The sequence below is a fragment of the Xyrauchen texanus genome, chromosome 43 (genome assembly GCF_025860055.1).
Source record: "Xyrauchen texanus isolate HMW12.3.18 chromosome 43, RBS_HiC_50CHRs, whole genome shotgun sequence".
NCBI lineage: Eukaryota > Metazoa > Chordata > Actinopteri > Cypriniformes > Catostomidae > Xyrauchen > Xyrauchen texanus.
Genome location: NC_068318.1, coordinates 14,395,606 through 14,421,318, shown reverse-complemented (window position 1 = coordinate 14,421,318; position 25,713 = coordinate 14,395,606). Strand labels below are relative to the sequence as shown.

The 25,713-nt window shown below is 38.0% G+C and overlaps 3 protein-coding genes across 4 annotated transcripts in view; 1 reads left to right on the top strand and 2 right to left on the bottom strand.

Moving 5' to 3' along the window:
• LOC127636181 (lysyl oxidase homolog 2A) overlaps positions 1–11,716 on the top strand; it is a 75,408-nt gene extending 63,692 nt beyond the window's left edge. For both annotated transcript variants that reach the window (XM_052116607.1, XM_052116606.1), the window contains exons 8-16: positions 1,236–1,419; positions 3,657–3,808; positions 3,929–4,096; positions 7,520–7,685; positions 8,006–8,246; positions 9,966–10,081; positions 10,353–10,489; positions 10,569–10,680; positions 10,805–11,716. In XM_052116607.1, coding sequence (XP_051972567.1) covers positions 1,236–1,419; positions 3,657–3,808; positions 3,929–4,096; positions 7,520–7,685; positions 8,006–8,246; positions 9,966–10,081; positions 10,353–10,489; positions 10,569–10,680; positions 10,805–10,869 — 1,341 coding nt within the window. In that variant the 3' untranslated portion in view covers positions 10,870–11,716. The remainder of the gene's footprint in view (positions 1–1,235; positions 1,420–3,656; positions 3,809–3,928; positions 4,097–7,519; positions 7,686–8,005; positions 8,247–9,965; positions 10,082–10,352; positions 10,490–10,568; positions 10,681–10,804) is intronic.
• A 65-nt stretch (positions 11,717–11,781) lies between these two features.
• On the bottom strand, positions 11,782–19,102 carry r3hcc1 (R3H domain and coiled-coil containing 1). Its single transcript, XM_052115609.1, has 7 exons — positions 18,888–19,102; positions 18,314–18,451; positions 17,640–18,138; positions 14,490–14,662; positions 14,105–14,175; positions 13,928–14,023; positions 11,782–13,149 (listed from the first exon to the last, which is right to left on the bottom strand). The coding sequence occupies exons 1-7, from the start codon at positions 19,100–19,102 to the stop codon at positions 13,040–13,042; spliced, it is 1,302 nt and encodes a 433-aa protein (XP_051971569.1). The 3' UTR covers positions 11,782–13,039.
• Positions 19,103–19,741: 639 nt separating this feature from the next.
• On the bottom strand, positions 19,742–25,156 carry golga7 (golgin A7). The gene is made up of 6 exons (XM_052116094.1): positions 25,088–25,156; positions 24,354–24,476; positions 21,802–21,954; positions 21,180–21,281; positions 20,767–20,823; positions 19,742–20,623 (listed from the first exon to the last, which is right to left on the bottom strand). The coding sequence occupies exons 1-5, from the start codon at positions 25,094–25,096 to the stop codon at positions 20,779–20,781; spliced, it is 432 nt and encodes a 143-aa protein (XP_051972054.1). The 5' UTR covers positions 25,097–25,156; the 3' UTR covers positions 19,742–20,623; positions 20,767–20,778.
• Positions 25,157–25,713: the final 557 nt, after the last annotated feature.

Genomic DNA, 25,713 nt, shown 5'->3' with positions numbered 1-25,713 from the left:
TTCCTCTTCTATCTGCCTCTCGCTCACATTTCTGGAAAGAATCGATTGGCTTTCCATTTTTTTCCTGTGGATCCTCAGGCTCATTCAATCTGGAAAATAGTGGTGGCACATGCAAGGTCATGTACTGCACTAAATCACACATTTACTTTTTTGGATGGAAAGGAGATTACATAATATCGAAACAGCCCCAGAGTTCTGAAGTGAGAGTGTTTATACAGTCAATGAACCCTAAACTCTTCCTAATGGCAGATAAAACAGCCATAAACAGACAGGCCTGGACTGAACAAACATCATCATGATTAAGAGCTTCATTGACATGATTGCTTACTCTCTGCAGATGAGATCTGGCAACCTGTGCATTAATATATAATAACCTCAAATTGACATTTGACTGATTTTAAAGGAACAGTTTTCTTATAAGAGTGCTAGTTATACCATATAACAATATAGCACAAAGTGTAACAAAAATCCAAACTACTACTAATAAGCAATGTTAAGGCAAGCATTACTGTCATTATTGCTCAGACTCCTAACCAGAAGTATTACACTTTTGCACTATTTGCAGTATTGGGTGTAAACCGATTAGTAATTAGTCATTGTAATCAAATTACTTTTAAGTCAAAAAGTAGTGTAGCACATTACATATACATTTATTTTAATCTGATTAGAGTTACTGACTTTAAGTTCATTTAATTTCTTTTAAGTAATAAAATAATTTATGTAGAATACATTTAAAACATTAATTATGTTCATTTGTTCGTGCATTTTTGTTCCTGTGACAGCTGAAAGTCACTGACAATTAATTGTAAGGAAGAAATATGTGGTGTTGAGTGTAGGATTTGTGTGCAACTAATGAAGTTCCAAGCATAAGTTTGGAAGGAACTTGTACATCTAGGACTGCCAATCATATCCCAAGGATAAATAAGAGGCTGCAACTACCCCATCAGTAACAATTCTTCCGTCATCCCTCCAACTCACCCAAAAAAAATGGGCAAAAACAACCAGATTTAAATTTGAAGGAGGGTACCAGGCCAAATCTAGGGACAAGAATTTCACATAGATTTAGGGATTGGTTCATCACAAGAATACCCTAGCAACCACATACCAACACACTAAAAACCGCCTTCAACCTAACAAACTTGCACTTTCTTCAGAATATAGAAATCTAGCTCTTTTACATTTTTTATGATGTTTTCTGTAGAACCCACTAATGTCCTCCACGTCCAATTTTCCAGCAACCCCTGGTGCGTCTGCGGGGAGGTGCTAAGATTGGTGAGGGAAGAGTGGAGTTGCTGAAGAATGGAGTTTGGGGAACTGTGTGTGATGATAACTGGAACCTGAATGCCGCCTCTGTTGTGTGTCGCGAGCTTGGCTATGGGACCGCCGAAGAGGCAATCACGGGAGCAAAGTTAGGCCAAGGTCAGTCTTATGCTCACTTAAACTATATTATTCTATTGCTCAAATATTAATTATTTAAAGGACTGCATATAGAATTTAGCCAATTTTGCATAGAGAATGCAGTTAGGTTAATCCTATTTGATATGAATACATACATTTTACGTTTTAGTTAAGAAGGATTTATTTCTGACTCTTGTTAACCTTTAAAGGGTTAGTTCACCCAAAAATGAGCTCACCCTCAAGCCATCCTAGGTGTGTATGACTTTCTTCTTTCAGCCAAACACAATCAGAGTTATATAAAAAAATATCCTGGCTCTTCCAAGCTTTATAATGGGAGTGAACAGTACCTTAGATTTTGAAGCCCAAAAAAAACCACATCCATCCATCAAAAAAGTAATCCATATGGCTCCAGGGGGTTAATGAAGCCCTTCTGAAATGAAGCGATGCATTTTTGTAAGAAAAATACCCATACTGTATTTATACATTTTTAATCACTGACTTCCGGTAACGGCTGTCCGCGGGTTTACGAGAGAGTCTCATGTGTGACATGAGAAGTGACGAACGCGGAAGCCCGCGTTGTTTACCGCAAAGGCAAATGGCGAAAAGAAGTGACTTATTTTAGATATACTGTAGATTGAATTAGTCTTAAAATGGTGCGTTCGTGCATCTGTCCAGTCATTCCAAATGTCTATTCATGGCAGCAAACACTCTCAGCCTCTTTAAGCATTACCTCGCATTTTCTGCAGGAGCACCACCACGTCTCCCGAATTCTCTGTCTACCAGATTCTTTTGTTTGTGCTGCTGCTGCAGCCTCCTACATCTCCCGGAGTTCTTGATCAGTGTACTCCAGTTCAAACAAATAGGGCTGGGCAAAAAACTCAATCTCCTCTTCTCTTCCATCGAAATCCTCCGATATTCTTGACCGGCCTTTTGTTTTGCTCTATCCTCTGCGCTTCCATGTTCGTTACTTCTCACCAGAGCTTACGATACGCCTTCATTATACGCCAGAACTTGACCCTCTTGTGAACGCACGGATGGCCGTTACCAGAAGCCAGTGATTATAAAGTTATAAATATGGATATTTTTCTTACAAAAACACATCGCTATGCTTCAGAAGGCCTTTATTAACCCCCTAGAGCCATATGGATTACTTTTTTGATGGCTGGATGTGCTTTTTTGGGCTTCAAAATCTAAGGTACCATTCACTCCCATTATAAAGCTCGGAAGAGCCAGGATATTTTTTCATATAACTCTGATTGTGTTTGGCTGAAAGAAGAAAGTCATATACAACTAGGATGGCTTGAGGGTGAGTACATTTTCATTTTTGGGTGAACTAACCCTTTAATATTAAAATTTTGATATGAGAATTATAATGTGATCATATTAAGCAGAATGTTTTGTAAAACTTTAAGTGACACATCAGTGTTAAACTTTTTTTTAAATACCACCTACAACAGCCTTCATCTCATCCATTCATCAGACATTCATGGATCACTGCCGTCTAACTAGTCTCTTTGATCAGACATAAGCATTCTTGGGACAGCAGACTCAGCTGTGTATTCAATTATCTGTTCAGCTGTATTCAAGCAGCTCTTCAGATCATAATGGTTTTTTCAGTAGGTACTTACCTACTATACATATTACCTATAATAGTTTCAAATCCATTTTCAGTAGAACTACTGAGTGCATGCACTTCCAAAATTTAAAATTTCATCATAGCATCCAGTGTAAGTTAGCAATTTTTATTATATTTTTCAAGCCTCAGTCTTTTCAAAATTTCAAATTCTAAATTGTGAGAAAATGTTTTACAAAATATTTTTTTCTCCAAAATGACTATTTTCAGGATTTATTGACAAAAGCGCCCATCAAATTGGCTTTCTTAATCTTAAAATAATTTGTAGTCTTGTCCTTCTACTTTAAAAGTTTCCAAACAGTTTGGATTCACTTTTGGATTGGTTTTGGATTCACCCAAGACAGGGCACACCTCCCAAACCACGCTTCCAGAAAGAAAAACCCTTTTGTGTGCCGCGATTACTGTCATCTGATGTTATAAAAACAAAACTTTTTTTTAAAGCCAAATCCTCCTGTGTCTAATGAAAATGAGCACATGTTTCCTGTGACTCAAGTGAATGATATCTGTCTGTTTATTAGTTTAATCCACTACTAATGTTGATGTATGAAGTTTACTCCAAAAAATTAATATGAATAGCAATGTTTAAAATTGAAAATAGACCAGAGATATGTTTGTGTTTCCTCAGGAATAGGCCCGGTCCATATGAATGAGGTGGAGTGCTCTGGTTTCGAGAAATCTCTTACTGACTGCTACTTCAATAATGATGCACTGGGCTGCAGCCATGAGGAAGATGCTGCTGTACGCTGCAATGTTCCTGCCATGGGTTTCCAGAAGAGGGTGAGAACTCGTCAACATTCCTTCAATTTTCACTTAAATCACTATTTAAACACTGATGAAAAAGGTGATGCTAAACATGCAATGTTAAAGACATCAAATTATTTCATTTTACCTTAACAGATTCGTCTAGCTGGAGGAAGAAACCCATATGAGGGGCGTGTGGAGGTTCTTGCTGAGAAGAATGGTTCTCTGGTTTGGGGAACTGTTTGCAGTGAAAACTGGGGGATAATAGATGCGATGGTGGTCTGCAGACAGTTGGGATTAGGCTTTGCCAGTCATGCATTTCAGGTAAATCAACTAAGAGTTTTCCTTTTAGGCCCTTTCCCACCTCCTGGTACTTTTCCCTCAGTAACTTTCTAGATGAGAACTCTTACGAGGTACGGAACACCCGAGGATAATTTTCTCCTGTTGCATTCACATTCACAAAAGAAACCATCGTAGTGATGTCATCTAGTATCGACCATTTTTTTCTGACGTTATTTGCACCTGTTTCAATAGTAACAACAACAAAATCAACAACACCGATGTAGGACGTGGGGATCGTAACTACACTTTTGTTTGTTTAGGGCTGTTTTATATGAACTTTGGCTGCATCGGAAAACGTAGCTGCTTTATCGGTTAATGGTTTAAACAACAGTGTTTTTGGATGAATGGAACTATCTGAACAATTTAAAAAGCTCCTTATTTCATCTTACCTTCATCCATCCTCATACAGCCTCTGAAGGCAGCGTTTTTTTTCTTCTTCAGGTTCCAGTTTAAACTGGGCTCGCGAGGTGTGCGTGCTTGTAGTACACTGTGCTGCATCCGGAGAGATGAGACAAGGTGGCAAAAGCGCTCTGTAACCACGCTGAACTCAGCGGACATCATTTTGAAAATGCACTAGAAACCTCTAAGTAGCATGCTATCAGGTAGCATAATGGTGTTATGGAGCCCATTCACTTGCATTGTATGGACCTAGAGAGCTGAGATATTCTTCTTAAAATCTTTATATGAGTTCAGCAGATGAAAGAAAGTCATACACATCTGGGATGGCATGAGGGTAAATCATGAGAGAATTTTTATCTTTGGGTGAACTATCCCTTCTTTTTTTTTTACTCCCCTTTTCTCCTCAATTTGGAATTCCCAATGCACTCTAGGTCCTCGTGGTGGCGTAGTGACTCGCCTCAATCTTGGTGGTGGAGAATAAATCCCAGTTGCCTCAGAGACCGTCAATACATGCATTTTATCACTTGGCTTGTTGAGCGCATTACTGTGGAAACAGCGCATGTGGAGGCTTCATGCTATTCTGCGGCATCCACGCACAACTCGCCACACCCCCACCGAGAGCGAGAACCACATTATATTGACCTCAAGGAGGTTTCCCCATGTGACTCTACCCTCCCTAGCAACTGGGCCAATTTAGTAGTTTAGGAGACCTGGCTGAAGTCACTCAGCACACCCTGGATTCAGACTCATGACTCCAGGGGAGGTAGTCAGCATCAATACTCGCTGAGCTTCCCATACCCTCTGGGTGAACTGAAATGGTCACGTTGAAATGGTCTGGTAGCTTGTCATGTTTTCTGGTGTCTTGTAACCAAAGCTCAAAAAAGGCAAGATACAGCTTCCAGATGGTGGAGTGGTCATTGAACATGATTTGTCTGACAATCTGGACTGGTGGTTCTTTCCAGACAGCATGTGTGGAGGGTTCTCGACAGACAAAGTGGAGAAAAAGTGGGAGGGAAGTAAGAAAGAGCATATGGAATATTTTACATTCCCTCTCCCAGCGGTGAAAGTCTGAGAGCTTATCTTTCAGTCATGTGGGGAGGATATGACTAAACTCTGCAGAGTCAAAGACATAACTATTTTCCATCTATTGGAAAAAGGAACAAAATTCTAGATGATTACTCATCATGAACATGTGTTTATGGACTCATACACACTGAGAAAGACTTTCCCAGGGAAAGTTCATGGGGAATGGCACGTCCTATGTTTCGAACCTCTAAACGTGCACAACAAGCTGTAATGAGAAGCAGTCTTTAGAGCTGATGCTGAAATCATATTCAACCACATTCAGTCAATCTCTGTAATAGCACCATCATTTGGCACAAGGATATAATGACACCCAGATACAGTATTCCTCTTCAAGGGTATATATACATTTAGATAAGTGAATAACTTTCGTTCAGTAAGTCATAACACAAAAGTAGTTAAGGGTTTATTTTCATATTTCTCATGTGCTATTAGAAGAGTAAAGTGTCTCCAAGATGACGGCGCAAAACATTTTTAAAGGAATATTCCGGGTTTATTTTAAGTTAAGCGCAATCGACAGCATTTGTGGCATAATCTTGTTTCTACAAAACTTTATTTCGACTTATGCCTTTTCTTTATAAAAAGCTAAACGTTATAGTGAGGTACTTACCATGAAGGTACTTAAATCTGTAAACTTAAAAATACTGACTGTTTCAAAAGTATAGCCACAATACGTAAAACAAATATGTGTTAACGTGATATTATTGTGATAAAATCACTTAGTATCCTTTTCTGTGTAAAGTTAAAGCCACTTTTACAACTTTGTTGCCAAGACGATGGAATACTGTAATCCCTAAAATGACCATAAAACGACAATTTAACAGTTCAAATAATACACAAGTTTTAACAGGAGAATTAATGTAAGTGCGTTTATAAAAAATAAAAGCTTCACATTTCTGCCTTTAAACCCTCCAAATAGCCCCTTATAGGACAAACACTTTAACACATGCTGAAAAGACATGAGCAATAAATGCTAAAATTTAAAACATTTACAATAAATACTGACAATAATGTATATAGAGAGTCATATGTAGGTATAGAGGTACATATTTGTAAAGAGATTAATGGAAAGGAGGCGGCGAGAACCGGCTTGAGAATATAAATAATATTTTAATAAGAAAAATAAACAAAAAGACAAACACACACAGGTGTCGGACAACTGTCCATAAATCTCTCTCTCTCTGTCACACTGCCATCTTCGGTCGGCCTTTATCCCTCTCAAGGGATAATTAGTCTGATTAGGGGTCGGGTGTGCGGAATCACGACCCGGCCCCGCCCTCCGCTCTACCACATTCCTCCCTCGTTCTCTCAGGCCAGGGAGCCCCCGGCATGACGTACACCCCCCCTCCCCTTTCCCTGGGGAGGGGCGTGCTTTCCGCCCCATCTGCCAGCGGGTCATCCCCGCCTTCCTGAATCTGGGAGGGGACAGGGGGAGGGAAACAACAATAATTAAAAACACAGGGGGTACTCCCTGTAACAGTGCAGTACCCCCTAAAAACCAAAGTAAAATGGCAGCGGTAACCGCTCCAGGCGGTTGGTTGGGAGCCCCTCCTCCCCTCGCGGTTGGTGGCCATTCCTCTGCTTCCAGGCGGCAGGGCTCCTCCGTCCGCCGGCGGATGGCCGCGGCTGCTCCATTCGGTTGGCCTTTATCCCTCTCGCGGCTAATTAGTCTGATTAGACCCTGCCACAATATTGTAGTTCAGAATGATTAAAAACATGCAGAACATTAGCATCATAGTTTATGTGTTGGTACATTCTGACTTGGGTCATTAACTGATCCCACCCCCTCTTGTACTATTACTAATATAATCACATCTAATCTGTCCTATCAATAAAGGGCTACTACCCCCCCAAATGATGTTACATGATAACAACAATTACTGGTATAATCTCACTGGTTGAGTAATGTGTGTGTTTTTGTAGGAGACATGGTACTGGGCTGGAGATGGCGGTGTGGATGATGTGGTGATGAGTGGGGTCAGATGCTCAGGCACTGAGATGAGTCTCATGCAGTGTCTTCATCATGGCAAATACATCAACTGTCCTAAAGGAGGCGGACGCTTCGCCGCTGGAGTCTCCTGCTCCGAGAGTGAGACATTCACCTCCTATTGATAAGCATGTCTTTTAGAGAAGTGTTCTAATTGATCTTTCTGTCTTAACCATATTAAATGTAATTATAGTCTAAAAAGCTGCACCTAAAGTAATGGTAGTTATTTTAGGATGACCATAATGCTATGCTGGTGCAGAAAATAATGGTCTTTGGGTCGAGGCTGGAACTGATCATCCTTGTCATAAACCATGTAAATAAACTACCATGTAGTCTTTCTACATGATTTACTGTCCTGATGGTCTAGACCAGCATGCCTGCAGAAATGTGCTCTTTCTGACCTCTGCTGTCATCAATCACAGCTGCCCCTGACCTGGTGCTGAATGCTGAGCTGGTAGAGCAGACCACCTATTTGGAAGACCGGCCCATGTACGCTCTGCAGTGTGCCCTCGAGGAGAATTGCCTATCCAGCACTGCCAGAAAAGATGACCACAGCTCGTATCGGCGCCTGCTCCGTTTCTCCTCCCAGATCCACAATGTCGGCCAATCCGACTTCAGACCCAAAATGGGATACCACGCCTGGATCTGGCATGAGTGTCACAGGCAAGAAAGTCTCAAATCACAACCTTTTACACCACTAGAAAATACAAGATATAAATCAAGACTTAAAAGCTATTTGAGCTGATGAACCAATATGGTAGTTTAAAATTCCTGAAAGTCTATATTAAGATAAATATTTGATAGTCAGTGTAGGGTAGATTACTTCTGAAATGTGATCTGATACTGATTACAAATTACACAACTAATATTGTAATCAGAAACTTTTAAATGACACTTTTTATTTAATCTGGTTACTTTTGAATTATGCATTACATGTTTTGATGACAGTCATTCAATTTAAGTGTGTTTAGTACCGATTTACTTTCGTTAAACATTGGAAAAAATATAATTTATGGATAATGTTATTCATATGTATTTATGTAATTCATAAAAAGTAACTTCTTTAATAATTTGATTACACACACTTAAAAATGTAATGATCTAATACAAGTACTTGATTTTTGTAATCTGATTACACAATCCAGATTCAATGTAGTCCATTACTACCCAACCCTTATGATAGTCTCACATAGTCCGAATTTTGACTGGACGACAAAAGGTCTGTTCCACACTGAATCTTACTTTGACCTGTAACCACCCAGATTTGGTTTTTATGTGCTGTTTGGGTTTGGTTAATCTGAAATAGATTGTTAGGACAACAAAAACCAGTGTAGAAACAGTTAGTTGGCTCAACAACCATAATTTATGAATATAAATAGCTTCTACTGAGAAACGTACTTATTTATAAAATTTGAGCTTTCCTTCATTGTGTGTACAACACAAAATTGAATTATAAGGTGATTTTACAGTGCTAAATAAATAAATAAAAGTAATTGTGATTGTTAATTAATTGTTCCTTGTAAGATTTTAAGTACTACTAACTCAAACAATCAAGTACAGAACTGGTTGTGGGGAACAACTAACACTGTATTAGTTGTTAATCTTATGGGTGGCATACCTTGTTAAGTTAAGTGAACAAACTGTTACATTTGCGTATATCTAACAATGGTTTTCGAGTTATTCTGGCATAACTTGACAATAGATTGAATTTACTTAAAAAGCCTGATGCAAAAATGCTACAAATACCTTTTAAGTAAATTCAACACATAATGTTTTTTCAGTGGAATGGTGTGGCAATCTCTATGAATAGTTTTACAAAAAGCACCATACAATTGTTTAAAATGTGATCTGAATTTCTGTATATCCAAAAGTAATAACTTTTTCACAAACATAACTCAAAACGAAGTGGAATATTCAGTTCTGCACATGGTAATCTAGTTAAATTGAGTCAAACAAATCTCTTTTAAAATGCAATGCCACTAACCTGGCATACATTGGCAAATTCTCAAAAGCACTCAACGTGACAGAAGGGGGCGTTCACATTGAAAGCATTTTAGCATCTGGCTGCACTTTTTTGTAATTGTTTTTCGACTTGTTTTTCTTTAATTGCTGTGTCAAGCTTAAGTAAAAGAGGTCCAAATTTTACAAAAGCATCTCGAGATACTGGCATTCTGTTCTATTCGTCGCAAGAACTCGTTTGGTCTGAACGGTCACTTAGTCCTGGAAGTTGTGTAAAGTCAGCCAATCAGATCAGAGCTAATGAGATCGAGAAAGTGCTTTGCAATTTTTTTTTGTAATATGCATCAGTTTGTCATTGATTGGACTGTGGGTGAGCCGTCTGAGGCTGAGACTACATAAATGCTGATCTCGTTGTCTGTACAGGCATTATCACAGCATAGAGGTTTTCACACATTATGACCTGCTGAGTCTAAATGGCACCAAGGTGGCAGAGGGTCACAAGGCCAGCTTCTGCCTGGAGGACACTCAGTGTGATGAAGGTAAGAGATTACAGGACGGTTCAGTAATTTTACAGCCAAATTCGAATGTTTCACCACACTTTGTCATATTACAGCAAACTGAAACATTATTTGTGGTGCATGCTAAGGACATCATCACCATAATAATCACTATATATTATGCTTGAGCAATGACCACTCACATTCCTCATAAAATGCTCAAATTTAGTTCACTTAAATTTTAACATCTGTTTCTATCAATTTAAATGAATTCTCAAGATCTAATAATTGGCAGTTATTTTCTTTCATGCAGGTATTCAGAAACGATATCTTTGTGCCAACTTTGGTGAACAGGGCATCACCGTTGGCTGCTGGGACACCTACAGACACGACATTGATTGTCAGTGGATCGATATCACAGAAGTGAAACCAGGAGACTACATTTTTCAGGTACCATTTACACCACTTCTCTCATGTGAAATTACAATCTATTTTGATGTCTTACTGAAGTGACTCTACTGTCTGATAGGTTATTATCAATCCAAACTATGATGTAGCAGAATCAGATTACACTAACAACATCATGAGGTGCAAATGTCGTTATGATGGATACAGGATATGGACGTACAACTGTCATACAGGTGAATCAGTGAGAAGTACTTGTTAGTGTGTTTGTTCAAACCCTCTCTTGAGATGATTAAGAATCAATTAAACGTGCCATAAATTAACAAACTCACATCTCGTACCGTTGATACTTTTTTCTAGGTGGCTCGTGGAGTTCAGACATGGATGAATACCCTGGAATGAGCAACCAGTTGTTCCACAGATAGAGGAAACTGCCAGGAAAGACAAAGGTTCTCGGTGGAGGATGTTGCAAGCTGTCACTCAGACTTTTACAATTTGATTGACCACTCAGAACTGTGCTGGGAGCAAGAGATCCAGCACATAAAGGGCAGACACTGACATCTTTCCTTTTACAGACCACCAAGTGGAGATGCACCCTTTAGGTTGAAAGGCATATCATGTTTTGCATAATTCTTACTACAGTATATCGCGCTTGCTCTGAACCTAAAGTATCTCACTTCCTTAACATGTACTGTACCGATTGTATTTGTCGCTTGTAGTCTTTACAAACTCATGCCATGAGGTAATCTTCAAACTGAAATGCGAACTGGGATCATCATTAACATTTCAACTCTTTCATAGGCTTTTTCTTCATTGGAATATAACTTAAAGGGAAACGTTATGTTGTCATTTACTCACCCTCATAGAAAAGTCATTCACAGAAAGTCATTCAGGTTTGAAACTACCCATGAGTAACTGATGACAGAATTTGAACTTTTAGGTGAACTATACCTTTAAAATATTGCGGTTTCATAAACAAACCCAACTTTTTCTTCTCATGTACACATATACTTGCAGCTCTGTTAGACACATTTCTGGTTATTCATCAAGCATGTCAAATAATTTATTATGTTCAGTCAGGGATTTGTCAACTTTAAATGTATGCAATATGAAACTGTAATTAGGTGCAAATCTTTTGAAAAAGCTCCCTCCGTTTTATGAGGGTACCTATGACCAGTTAAATGGTTTTAAGTTATACAGTGTGTTTATGAATGGATTGAACAACACACATTGTGAAACCATTGTATTGTATTCTATAATAAAAGAATGGACTAAGCAATTTATTCTGATTATTTGAAGACTTTTTTTTTTAATGTTTTACAATGTGTGGACAGGAACAATACAAAACAATGACACCAATTAAAAAAAGCAAAATATGTTTAATCAAAATTGAATAATAAAAAACAACAGGTTAAGGTATCAAACAATTTTACAACAATCAAATATGCATTAAATAACTGGCAAGGATTATAACTCTCTCTCACTTTCAACCCCTTTCTTTAAATTAGATTGTAGTTGCAGTAATAAGTTCTTAAAAGTGTGTAGTATTTCAAATCAACTCTCATAATAAACAAAGATAAACACAAAATATATATTAACTGTAGAAACCAAACCAATCGAGTTTATAAAGAACTCTAGATTTCGTTATACATCTGCAAATAATACTAGTTTTAAATACGAGATAAACATCTGATGAGCCAGAAATGCCATGAGGTCTACATTTCAATCTCAAATTACACGCATCCCAAAAATTAGATCAATTGCAATGTGTAAAAAACTAAAAAATAAATCCAAGCTTAATCTACAGCACAAAAAAAAAGAAAACAGAGAAACAACTTGAACAACATTATGTGAAGCAAGGCCAATCATAACAAACACAACAAAAATGACTATTCCCTTGCCAGTGTTCCAGGCCTGTTAACTTTTATCTGCCCTGCTAAGATGTCTGCCATTAATTACACTTAACTCCAATTATTAACTTCAACACTTTCATCCTAGATGACCTGTTAAAAGGTCACCCAATTGAAACACACCAATTATTAACCTCAGAACAATCTTACAATGCGCTTCGAAAATTGCAAGGAAGCCTATTCCTAATTAAAATACTCTTTATTATTAATGAATGGATCTATTGGTAATTGCTGGGCCAGATGCTGAGAGATGCCAGGATTGTTAGTAACCAAGCAGGCTAAAGCAAACAAGGCAGTTAACAAAGCCACATTTCCTGCTTCAAACAAGAAACTCATTTAAATGCTTACAAGATCACACAAAAGGGCACAGAAAATTAAAACCAAAACTGAAACATTTGTGGGACGCCACACATCTCATGGACACCTATGTTTGAGCATTTCCCTTATTATGTGACAATAACAAAGATCTATAGCTTATTCATACCCTTTCCATCCATTTTGCTCTTGTATATACATCTGTCAAAGCGGGCATGGTAAAATACAGCCGTTTTTATCTACATTTAATGTTCAGTCTTGCTTTCAATGGTGTAGTAAATGGTGCTAAAGTTAATGTTTCAGGGAATTCGGTCTATTTAGAAAACAAAAACAGTATAGTCTACATGTGAAACAGAGCTTTGAAGGTTTTTCAGAAGCGTTTCCCCCTTAAGCCTCCTCTCAAACCAAGCGCTCTGGTCACCATCCTGCGAGCTACCACTGTGTCTGTACGTGGCCTCTCCTTCACCGGCTGAATAAACTCTGTACATACAGACATAAAAAAATAATTGTCAATCAGATATTAGGGACACTGGACCTCATTCACTAATAATTGCGTACAAGGAAATGTTCATGAAAATGTTATGTCTGCTTCACAACTGGTGCGTAAACACATGAATATGTTCTTACTCTAGTTCTAATGTTAATGAATCTGGATTATTCTAAATGAAGGAGCCCATGCCTGAAGTTTGTAATTTGCCTGAAACCCACCAAAACAATCTCCATATAAAGGCTTTCAGCACAACATTATATTTACATTTAGAATACATTTTATTGCAAACTTGATGAATCGTGATTTCTTAACAAAATGTTTGTACACAGATTTCATGTGTATGCACGGTTAGTAAATGAGACCCATTGTTTCCCACATTCCGCACCACTTGAAACATTTGAAATTTGCACTTTTTAATTATTTTCACAGCAAACAATACTAAATGCAATAGAAATAATTCATAATAGAACAAATTTACAAAACATTTATCAAAGAACATCTTCGAATCTAACATTGTAACAGTACAGTTAGGATGCTGCCATAAAATGCAGCTGCCCAATTAGGCACAAGACAGCGAGGCAACTCCCTAAATTTTGGAACAGGCCAGTAGCGTTTGTCCAATTAACAATAAACTCGTAGATATTAAACTTTACAACCTGAGGTCTATTGATACTGTAGTTGCAATTGGTGTCACGAAACATCTGAAAAACATCTCTTTTATATACTATGACAAAGTGGTTGTCAGGGATTTTCAGTGGCTCAGCTTACCAGCTCGTCTCATTGCTTTCCACTTTGCTTTCTGGCTCCCCTCTGAGAGAGTGCGGGCCTTCAGTAATGGATGCTTAAGGGAGAGAGCCTGTGTAGCTGAACAGAAGCAAAATTGAGTAAGCCAGACATAGGGAGCACATAAACAGGATGGATGGATGCTTAATAAAAAGAAAATACCTGCAGATTGACTTGCAAATATGCCAAGTGCATGAGTGTTATCCACCCATTTGATCTTCATGCCTCCCTCACTGTGAACAGACAAAAGCATAAGACTGTCATGTTTACAGACCATAGAAATAAAGAATACTTTCTTACATCAAGACTTTGGTGCCTAGCTTGGCTCCGTTCTTTAAATGTAAATATATAATCTTTGTTTCCTGTTTTATAATCTGCCACTGCTAGATAATAATAGGTCTGATCAATAAGATAAATAATTCAACAGGCCATATTGTTTGAGGTAGCATTGCAGAAGTATTTGTTCAGATCCCTAACTAGAGATGCTAGACTTATAAATCACCACTAACTACTGTCAGAAGCTTTGAAAGCAGACATATTAGGCTACCTGTAGCCTGCAAAAGCATCGAGGAGGTCGTCCGTTTTAAACATGGCAGGAAAGTCGTAGATCTCAATAACATGTGCAAACTCCTCTTGATTGAGCCAGATATTTGCGTAACAAGAGTAATCATTGCAGGTGTTCTTTATGACAACGTCCCCATGTTTCAGGTTGGCTTTGATCTAAAATGACCAAGACAGAATGGAAGACAAAATAAGATGTGTAAACAGACCAAATAGAGATAAAGGCTATTATTAAGGATGCACCGATATGACATTTTTTTTGGCTGTTACCAATTTTGACAAAAAACTATATGCCTATATTTTGCCACCAGATTACTGTTTTGCACAGAAATTATGCTTTATAAAATGTTATAAAGAGCCAGCCAAATAAAAAGATAAATAGAAGATAAAAAGACAAATATATATATATATATATATATATATATATATATATATATATATATATATATATATATATATATATATTTACAGTACTGTGCAAAAGTTATAGGCACTTGTGAATAATATTGCATAGTGAGGATGTCTTCATAAATAATGACAAATAGTTTTCATTTCTCACTTAATGTCATACAAAGTAAATATAAAGCTAAATCAATATTCGGCTTGACCACTTTTGCCTTTAAAACAGCACCAATTATTCTAGGTACACCTGGACACAGTTTTTCTTGGTTGTTGGCAGAAAGGATGTTTCAAGCTTCTTGGAGAATTCACCACAGTTCTTCTATTTATTTAGGCTGTCTCAATTACTCCTGTCTCTTTATGTAATCTCAGACTGACATGATGTTCAGTAGGGGGCTTTGTGGGGGCCATGACATCTGTTTCAGGGATCCCTGTTCTTCTATTCTAATCTTTCTATTTGCAAAAGTAATGTTTGGGAGTATAAAATGTATATTTCCTATTGACACACTAACGTAACAGTTATAAATAACCATCTTAAGACAAATATTTTTGTGAAACATCTTATGTGCTTTTGCACAGTACAGTGTGTATATATATATATACACACACACACAGGTGAAACTCGAAAAATTAGAATATCGTGAAATTCATTAATTTCAGTAATTCAACTTAAAAGGTGAAACTAATATATTATATAGACTCATTACAAGCAAAGTAAGATATTTGAAGCCTTTATTTGATATAATTTTGATGATTATGGCTTACAGCTTATGAAAACCCCAAATTCAGAATCTCAGAAAATTTGAATATTGTGAAAAGGTTCAGTATTGTAGGCTCAAAGTGTCACACTCTAATCAGCTAAACACCTGCAAAGGGTTCCTGAGCCTTTAAATGGTCTCTCAGTCTGGTTCAGTTGAATTCACAATCATGGGGAAGACTGCTGACCTGACAGTTGTGCAGAAAACCATCATTGACACCCTCCACAAGGAGGGAAAGCCTCAAAAGGTAATTGCAAAAGAAGTTGGATGTTCTCAAAGTGCTGTATCAAAGCACATTAATAGAAAGTTAAGTGGAAGGGAAAAGTGTGGAAGAAAAAGGTGCACAAGCAGCAGGGATGACCGTAGCCTGGAGAGGATTGTCAGGAAAAGGCCATTCAAATGTGTGGGGGAGCTTCACAAGGAGTGGACTGAGGTTGGAGTTACTGCATCAAGAGCCACCACACACAGACGGGTCCTGGACATGGGCTTCAAATGTCGTATTCCTCTTGTCAAGCCGCTCCTGAACAACAAACAACGTCAGAAGCGTCTTACCTGGGCTAAAGAAAAAAAGAACTGGTCTGTTGCTCAGTGGTCCAAAGTCCTCTTTTCTGATGAGAGCAAATTTTGCATCTCATTTAGAAACCAAGGTCCCAGAGTCTGGAGGAAGAATGGAGAGGCACACAATCCAAGATGCTTGAAGTCCAGTGTGAAGTTTCCACAGTCTGTGTTGGTTTGGGGAGCCATGTCATCGGCTGGTGTTGGTCCACTGTGCTTTATTAAGTCCAGAGTCAACGCAGCTTTATGGAGATGCTGACTTCATTTTCCAGCAGGACTTGGCACCTGCCCACACTGCCAAAAGTACCAAAACCTGGTTCAATGACCATGGTATTACTGTGCTTGATTGGCCAGCAAACTCGCCTGACCTGAACCCCATAGAGAATCTATGGGGCATTGCCAAGAGAAAGATGAGAGACATGAGACCAAACAATGCAGAAGAGCTGAAGGCTGCTATTGAAGCATCTTGGTCTTCCATAACACCTCAGCAGTGCCACAGGCTGATAGCATCCATGCCACGCTGCATTGAGGCAGTAATTAATGCAAAAGGGGCCCAAACCAAGTACTGAGTACATATGCATGATTATACTTTTCAGAGGGCCGACATTCCTGTATTTAAAATCCTTTTTTTTTATTGATTTCATGTAATATTCTAATTTTCTGAGATTCTGAATTTGGGGTTTTCATAAGCTGTAAGCCATAATCATCAAAATTATATCAAATAAAGGCTTGAAATATCTTACTTTGCTTGTAATGAGCCTATATAATATATTAGTTTCACCTTTTAAGTTGAATTACTGAAATTAATGAACTTTTGCAAGATATTCAAATTTTTCGAGTTTCACCTGTTACATACATACAATAATGTATAATGTATCTGCCGTCCAGAACAGTAGAGGGCGCCGCTTGCTCACACAGCACTGACTGAAGCACTGAAATGCATCCTATATTTTAAAATGCAGACTATTAAGTTTAGTAATCGTGCAAAATTGTGCATATTGCGAGTTTAATCTTAAAATAAGATTTTAATGGATATCATTCCATTGTCTCAGAAGTCAAAGTGAATCAAAGCATTTTGGAATATTTCCCTCATCATGTAAATGTAAGTGAGACTTTCACAACTGTCACATCTGTAACACAGATTTTTCCTCAATGTGAGAATGAGAATAAAAATGAAATATACGTTCTTAGGAGTGCTAACCCTTCTAAATATTTGTATTTTATTTTGGCTAGCATTATTTCTGGATTGTTCTGGACTGAATTCACAGAGTTTTAACAAAGTGTGTTGATAATTATGAAATAAACAATCCGTTTTTCATACTGGCATTTTCATGATTAACAATTGTCCGATAAATAATGGTGGCCGATACATTGGTGCATCCCTAGCTATTATAATATAAGTTCTAGTACCACTGGTTACCCACCTCGGAGTACAATTTTTCAGTTTCATCACTGCTCTGTGGCTGGATCGCTGCATCCGTGTTGTCAGCACAATCTTCATCTGCTTGGTCATCTAATGTCAAAGACATGACCAAAGACACTGTCCTATCCCAGTCAGGAGACAACGGAGAAGGTCCAGATCTCGAAAGCTGCACAAACTCCTGTTCATCCAGGGATCGGTCAGTACTGTCTGCTCCTGGCTTTTCGTTGGCTACAAGTGGTCTGTCCACATTGTCAGAGTTGGATTCCTCTGATGTTGGGTTGAGATTCTGCTGCTCCAGATCTGTCGAGTTTTCATACACCTTCTGTCTCATAGCCCGTGGAACATAAATAGGCTTGTCTGGCCGTCTGGCTCCTCGTCTGTTGTTGGATCTGGGCTCCAGTGGTCGGATGTTGCCTTTGTCCTCCATTTTCCTGCTCTGACTGTTTGTTCGCACATGAGAACTGCCCTCTGTGTCGCTACTATACTCTTCTAAATCCAACCTGCCAGATTCACCACAATGATGAGTCACCAAAATCCAGTCACTATAACTGTAGAGTCAAGCACACTCTACAACACTTAAGATTGCCGTAAGTCGGTGCAGGGCGACAAGCTTCAGTCTTGTAGTGTGCACTTGGTTTAAGTGTGCCAACATGACATTAGCTCTCGTAGATTTACCTGATGTTGAAATAGCACACTACGACTCTGCGAGCCCAGCCCTCGCCCACAGAGAAGGTGCTGAAGTTGGGATGGTTCTCAGCGGTTTTGTGAGTCAGGAAACGCAGTCGGCTCGGGAGAGGTGGGAAGAGCAGGACACTAGAACAGAGATACATTTTAATGAGACAATATCCCATGAAGCACAAAGAACAAATGGGTAGTGGACATCAAATTTCAAGCATTTGCAGCATCTAAAACTATTTCCAATTCTTCTATTCTGTAATTATACATGCAACTTATGACCTTGTATTAATTGAGAGACTACATAGACTATCTGTACATGTAACAATGCACAAATTAAAAATGAATTTGACACACTGTAAAAATAATGAAAATGAACAAGTGAGGGCAAAAAAGTGACTATCAAAAGATTAAAAACTGTTTCTTATCTAACAAGACCTTAAATATCCCCTTTTCCTTAAACATATATGAAAACAATTAACCAAAATCTTGATGAATCATAAGGAATAATAATAACAATAATGGACATTTAATATGTTAACCACCCAGATAAAGTGATGTGTAATGAAGTTACCAATTCTGGTCATTTCTCTGCTGAAAGCTTTCCAGCTCCTCAAGCACTGTATGGATAAATTCATTCTCTTGTTTGGGAAGGTAACAGCCATCAATGCAAGGAAGAGCCAGGGTGTTAAAAGAGGATGAGCTTGTTCCAGAAAGGCTTACAGTAGCAGGTTTCAGTTCTGATTTGAACAAATTGAACAGCAGATAAGTTGCATACAGGTCAAGCATCACTTGTATAAAGCATATATCAAGAATATAAATAACATCGCTTGTATTCATGAGCAACCTAAAAGTGTTTGTTTTTTTCCCCCATGAATGCACCTACAACTTAAGTAATGAAACCTGGTATTATAATATTCAAAACGTTATTTCAGTTTAGTGTTAATACAGTATGACATATTATCAAGTATTAAACGTTGTAGAGTATGTATAAATGACACAAAAATTACATATGAGCTCAAACTGAATGTCAGGGAAAGTTAATTACTGAATCTGACTGGACATTTCAAATTAAACTCATTTGTATTTAGCATTAGCCAACTAGCTTAGCACACCAGTTTCATTCAATGACATAAAACTCGCTTCAAGACGCACCCAATTTTACAGCATTTAGTCAAACAATAAAATCGTACCACGGTAAAGGGAGCTTGAACCCGTGACAACGATTAAATCCGTGGTAAAATGTAAGAGTTAAACGGACAAAATGATGTTAAGGACATTGAAAACGGACAGCGCTGACGTCATGAGGATTTTATAGTGCGCAGTGCATCCTGTTGGTGAGGAGTGGGATAACAAAACAAGGGTAAATCATGCTTTACAAATATGACAGTTTTTTCTTCTGCATATTAAAATACAGGACAAATGGAGTGCATTTTTTGATGAAAACACTTTAATTTATTGTAAGATACATAGCCTAAATAAGTGTCAAAATATTTTCAAAAAAGACATTGATACAACACAGATAAAAAGAATTACACAAGAAACAGGTTCAACTGACTGACAGCAGTTGAAAATACAAGGAGGGTATGCAATTTTAAATGCAACCATGCTTTAAGGTTTTTATGGCATTTGTGTGTAATGAGGATTATATCGCAGACCCCAATAAAAGTACAGTAGTCCACTGGTAAATATAGTAAAAAAGTAGTGTTAAAAATGCAAGGAAAAGTAAACAGTATTCTGTAGATGGGCACCATGGAATGGAACGATGATCAGTTGAATTACTCAACTGATCATTACTAAACAAAACCATTCAACACAACAAATCTTTCCATGTACGCAAAACTGAAGCTTCTTCATTATTGTTAGTATGACCATTTTAACAAGCACAAGATTGAGTGGAATCACAGAAGATCCAGACAAAATAATGATGCATCTGCAATGTGAACAAGCATTGTGCACTTAATCTATACTTCTCAATAGAGACAGGTATATACAAAAAACATATATTTTTAATGCAGCATTATAAAATAACATGGCACAACACAAATTTTAAATAATTCTGTTTAGTAAGAGTTTGGGGAGCTGCTAACTGAGGGAAAGCTGATTTGGTGAGTTTTGGTAAGATACACACATATACATATATATTACTCTATCCCTCTATGAAAACAAAAAATCAATTGGAGGAATAAGCTGAAAACAAAGATATCAAATGTATCTAGTTTGATAGTTAAAGCATTAGGGTCTGATATCATGAGATGGAGAAGCAGGTTCTGAGTCCAGCAGGCCAATAATCATGTTTAACACATGATCCTGTGGAAATAAATTATGTATTGCATTATTTGCAGTAATACATATAGCTTCTAAATTCCATTTGTGTGTCTATATTGCAATTTACTTCAATACAAGATGTCACACAGCATTGAGTGAGGAAAAAAAAGCAGCAAAACATTTACCTTTGGTGTGTTTTATCTTGAGCCAATACTTCTATCCTCAAAAATAGTGATTTCCACCTTTAAAAGCTCAGGTTAAGGAATTTAAATGATTTTCCATTACATCAACCGCAGTATGTTAATAGATTACATTAACAGTGAGTGGTGGTGAACCTTCTGATCAAAGCAAATAGCAAATAACAATAGTGAATTCTCCAATTCACAATCAAGGCCAATGCTCTCTCAGATGCAAGTTTCTAAGAATGCTTAAATGTACCGGTACTGCCAACTCTGCTCCATCAGAAAACACCTGTTTCACCAGGGGACATAAAACATCTACATGAAAAATTTAGCACAGTAGAGCTGTGATGTATGGGGCAATGAACTTCACAGTTTGAGAGAAATGTCAAAGGACTTTTTAGTGTAGAAAAGGATACAACTCTGAGCCCCCTCTCTATGGGATCTGTGAGGAGTAGACCAAGAGGAGCATAGATCTTCTCATTCTGCTCCTGGATGTACTTGCTGATCTTTTTCAGTACCTGAATAAAATGAAAATAGTGTCATATTGATGAAATGTCTTAATGTCTCTACTTGGCTTCAATTATGATGTGTAAACTGCAAATAAGACAATGCAATCTAGTCACAAACAACAGGCAAATACGTACAGCCTATTAGACTTGCCAAGATATCATCATTTTCACACCTGAACACACACACGGTTCATGTTCAAACCGACTAACACCAGTTTTAACGCTGGTTGGATGCCAAGTGGTACTATGGGGTAATTTTCATTAGCAATAGCCTACGCAATAACGCAAGGCAGATTGATTTCAAACTTTGAACTTGATTTCAAATTTATTTTAACTAAAAATGAAACTGAAAAAATGAAGTGCAATTAAAATGTGTGTTCAACTTTGTCAACCCACCAGCTGAGGGATCGGTGAATATTCTTGTTTTAATGATTTTGCAAATTAATTTATTGTTTATTAATTTGTGCCGAGTAAAACTGGTAACACCATGGCAACCCTACAGCCTATTGCTGTATAAGTGCACATTTACTTTTTCATAGTGGGTCTCCATACAGAGGAAGATTGTGTATGCAGTGAGGCAAGCCAGACAGCCCTCCAGATATGACCTGCCCCCAAGCTTCTCTGCTTCTGCATATAGATTATTCAGGGTCTGCATGGTCTCTTCAAACTGCTGCTTGTCAATCTGGAACAACAAAACCGTTATCACATTCCACATGTTCAAAAGACCACAAGGGGGTCATATTGCATTTACTGTACTTAATACTGAAGGACGAGTCGATGCATTGCAGGTGGCAATCAAAAGTTGTGAATCTAGTCACCATGCACACATAAGGACGGATTTTGTACTTCAAGAACGGTGAGGATTTTGCAGGTTAGTGAATGAAACTGGTGTAATTGGCCAAACTAATGGTGATGTTTATTATGCAATTTCTCTGTATTCGAAAGGTACATATACACAATATAATATCCAGTGATGGCTAGAGTAAATAATCTAAGCCCCTTGATAATGATTTTGGTCAAATGTAAAGGAAAATTCCCTCCATGGCGCTACAGAATTTTGAGCAGCCTCCGGAATCGTAGCTGGGCACCACCATAAAATGGCGGCGGTGTGCGTACCTTCATAGAAAATAATATTTCAAATTTTAGAACACGTCATCTTGTCTGCCAGATGCGTTCAGTGTGCAACCCACATAAGTTACCTTGCCGCGTACTCGCACTTTACCAAAGTTGTGTTGAGAAATATGTATGAACAGACAGAAACTATTGTGTAATGACTAGCCCTATTTGCATCTGAAAAAAAATGCAGATGTAGACCGATAATCTGGAAAATGTTCAGTTTATTGATGTGTAAATAAGGCGTCGATTCCAAACCTAATATACAGTGAGGAAAATAAGTATTTGAACACCCTGCTATTTTGCAAGTTCTCCCACTTAGAAATCATGGAGGGGTCTGAAATTGTCATCGTAGGTGCATGTCCACTGTGAGAGACATAATCTAAAAAACAAAATCCAGAAATCACAATGTATGATTTTTTAACTATTTATTTGTATGATACAGCTGCAAATAAGTATTTGAACACCTGAGAAAATCAATGTTAATATTTGGTACAGTAGCCTTTGTTTGCAATTACAGAGGTCAAATGTTTCCTCTAGTTTTTCACCAGGTTTGCACACACTGCAGGAGGGATTTTGGCCCACTCCTCCACACAGATCTTCTCTAGATCAGTCAGGTTTCTGGGCTGTCGCTGAGAAACACGGAGTTTGAGCTCCCTCCAAAGATTCTCTATTGGGTTTAGGTCTGGAGACTGGCTAGGCCACACCAGAACCTTGATATGCTTCTTACAGAGCCACTCCTTGGTTATCCTGGCTGTGTGCTTCGGGTCATTGTCATGTTGGAAGACCCAGCCTTGACCCATCTTCAATGCTCTAACTGAGGGAAGGAGGTTGTTCCCCAAAATCTCGCAATACATGGCCCCGGTCATCCTCTCCTTAATACAGTGCAGTCACCCTATCCCATGTGCAGAAAAACACCCCCAAACCATGATGCTACCACCCCCATGCTTCACAGTAGGGATGGTGTTCTTGGATGGTACTCATCATTCTTCTACCTCCAAACACGGTTAGTGGAATTATGACCAAAAAGTTCTATTTTGGTCTCATCTGACCACATGACTTTCTCCCATGACTCCTCTGGATCATCCAAATGGTCACTGGCAAACCTAAGACGGGCCTTGACGTGCTGGTTTAAGCAGGGGAACCTTCCGTGCCATGCATGATTTCAAACCATGACGTCTTAGTGTATTACCAACAGTAACCTTGGAAACGGTGGTCCCAGCTCTTTTCAGGTCATTGACCAGCTCCTCCTGTGTAGTTCTGGGCTGATTTCTCACCTTTCTTAGGATCATTGAGACCCCACGAGGTGAGATCTTGCATGGAGCCCCAGTCCGAGGGAGATTGACAGTCATGTTTAGCTTCTTCCATTTTCTAATGATTGCTCCAACAGTGGACCTTTTTTCACCAAGCTGCTTGGCAATTTCCCCGTAGCCCTTTCCAGCCTTGTGGAGGTGTGCAATTTTGTCTCTAGTGTCTTTGGACAGCTCTTTGGTCTTGGCCATGTTAGTAGTTGGATTCTTACTGATTGTATGGGGTGGACAGGTGTCTTTATGCAGCTAACGAACTGAAACGGGTGCATCTAAGTTAGGATAATAAATGGAGTGGAGGTGGACATTTTAAAGGCAGACTAACAGGTCTTTGAGGGTCAGAATTGTAGCTGATAGACAGGTGTTCAAATACTTATTTGCAGCTGTATCATACAAATAAATAGTTTAAAAATCATACATTGTGATTTCTGGATTTTTTTTTTTAGATTATGTCTCTCACAGTGGACATGCACCTACGATGACAATTTCAGACCCCTCCATGATTTCTAAGTGGGAGAACTTGCAAAATAGCAGGGTGTTCAAATACTTATTTTCCTCACTGTATATGTGTATAGATAGAGAGATAGCAGGTGATACTAATATATCTATCTATATATTACTAATGCTTATTTATGCAGAATGCAGTTCTGTTTCTACACACCCTGGTCTCCAGCTCTGTGGGGAACTTGGTCTGAAACTTGCAGATGGTACCAGAGGTGTAGTCTCTCTGAACAAAAACCTTGGAGGCGACGGCTGCTTGCCGCAGGTCCTGCAAGCTGTGCGTCTGCACAGAGAAACAATTTTAATGTTAATATTTATTGAAGGGATAATTCCTTTCTGTGGAACACAAAAGGAGATTTTAACCAGAATGTTAGGGACTGATTTTGTTTTCCATGCGATACAATTGAATGGTGACCGAGATTGAATACTCTGCCTAACATCTCCTTTTGTATTTCACGGAAGAGAAAAGACATTAAGACATGGAACAACAAGAGGGTGAGTAAATTATGACATTTCGGAGTGAAATAATCCGTTAACAACAAAGAAACTAACAACAAAGCAACGCACTACATCACAAACACAAGTGTCCAAATGAAACGACTGAAATTTGATGACAACCTGACACTAATCTGAAAAATACGACCTACATGCGACCCATCTAATATATATATATATATATATATATAAGGAACTGAATATGACGAGACGTCGATCATTATCTTGGACGGCCACTGGAGAAACGCTCGAGTACTAAATAATAACGGTACTACTGAGAAACAAATGAATGATTCAATTGGTTGAGAACACATTTATTACAACGGAATACTTCAAGCGTTCATACTTCGTCGTGAACATGACAAAAGTATTCCTTAAATATTGTTTGTATTCGCGTACCTCCGCCATAGTGGCTGCTGCTCCTCTTCCTGTTATTCAACCTCCTGTACGCCTGAAAACACAGTCTGGTAGGAACCTTTTGCTACATTAATCAGTTCCGCTGCAACACTCAATGACTTTACTAATATTACCCATAACGTTCTTTTGTGTTAGTTAGTACTTCTGTGGTGTTTATAAAAAGTGTTGGGTGTAATGCATTACTAATTAATTAATTACTGTAATTAAATTACTTTTTCATTGAAAAAGAGTATTTTTCATTAATCTTTCAGTAATTTAATTACAGTTACTTCTGATATAAATGTGTTAAATACTTTATAGACTATAGAACAAATCTATATAAAACAACAGTGAATTTAAAATCGAAATGTAACATCTAATATTAAAATATATGTTTTCTAATTTCATGCTGTCCCCTTAAATTCTTTGGCCAGTTCACAAATAATTTATTTGATTTTGTATTATTTATTTAAAAGAATTAAAAGAACAGTTTCATGTCTATCCTTGTATTTTTCATCTGGGCAAGGTTGATAAGGGTTTAAGAAAGTAATTAGTAAGAACGAAGTAATGCAATTACTTTTCAGACAGAGTAATAAGTACAGTAATCTAATTACACTGTAGAGGATGTA

Excerpts from the sequence above, each read along its gene's own strand:
- r3hcc1 (XM_052115609.1), bottom strand. The coding sequence starts at position 19,102 with ATGCTTGACCTGTATGCAACTTATCTGCTGTTCAATTTGTTCAAATCA. Across the intron at positions 18,139-18,313 it reads GTGTGCTATTTCAACATCAG|GTTGGATTTAGAAGAGTATA; the intron begins GTAAATCTACGA and ends TGAATCTGGCAG. Across the intron at positions 13,150-13,927 it reads GAAAGCAATGAGACGAGCTG|AGTTTATTCAGCCGGTGAAG; the intron begins GTAAGCTGAGCC and ends CTGTATGTACAG.
- golga7 (XM_052116094.1), bottom strand. Across the intron at positions 21,282-21,801 it reads TGGAGACCCACTATGAAAAA|GTACTGAAAAAGATCAGCAA; the intron begins GTAAATGTGCAC and ends CATTTTATTCAG. Across the intron at positions 20,824-21,179 it reads TAGAGAGGGGGCTCAGAGTT|GTGGAAATCACTATTTTTGA; the intron begins GTATCCTTTTCT and ends GAGCTTTTAAAG.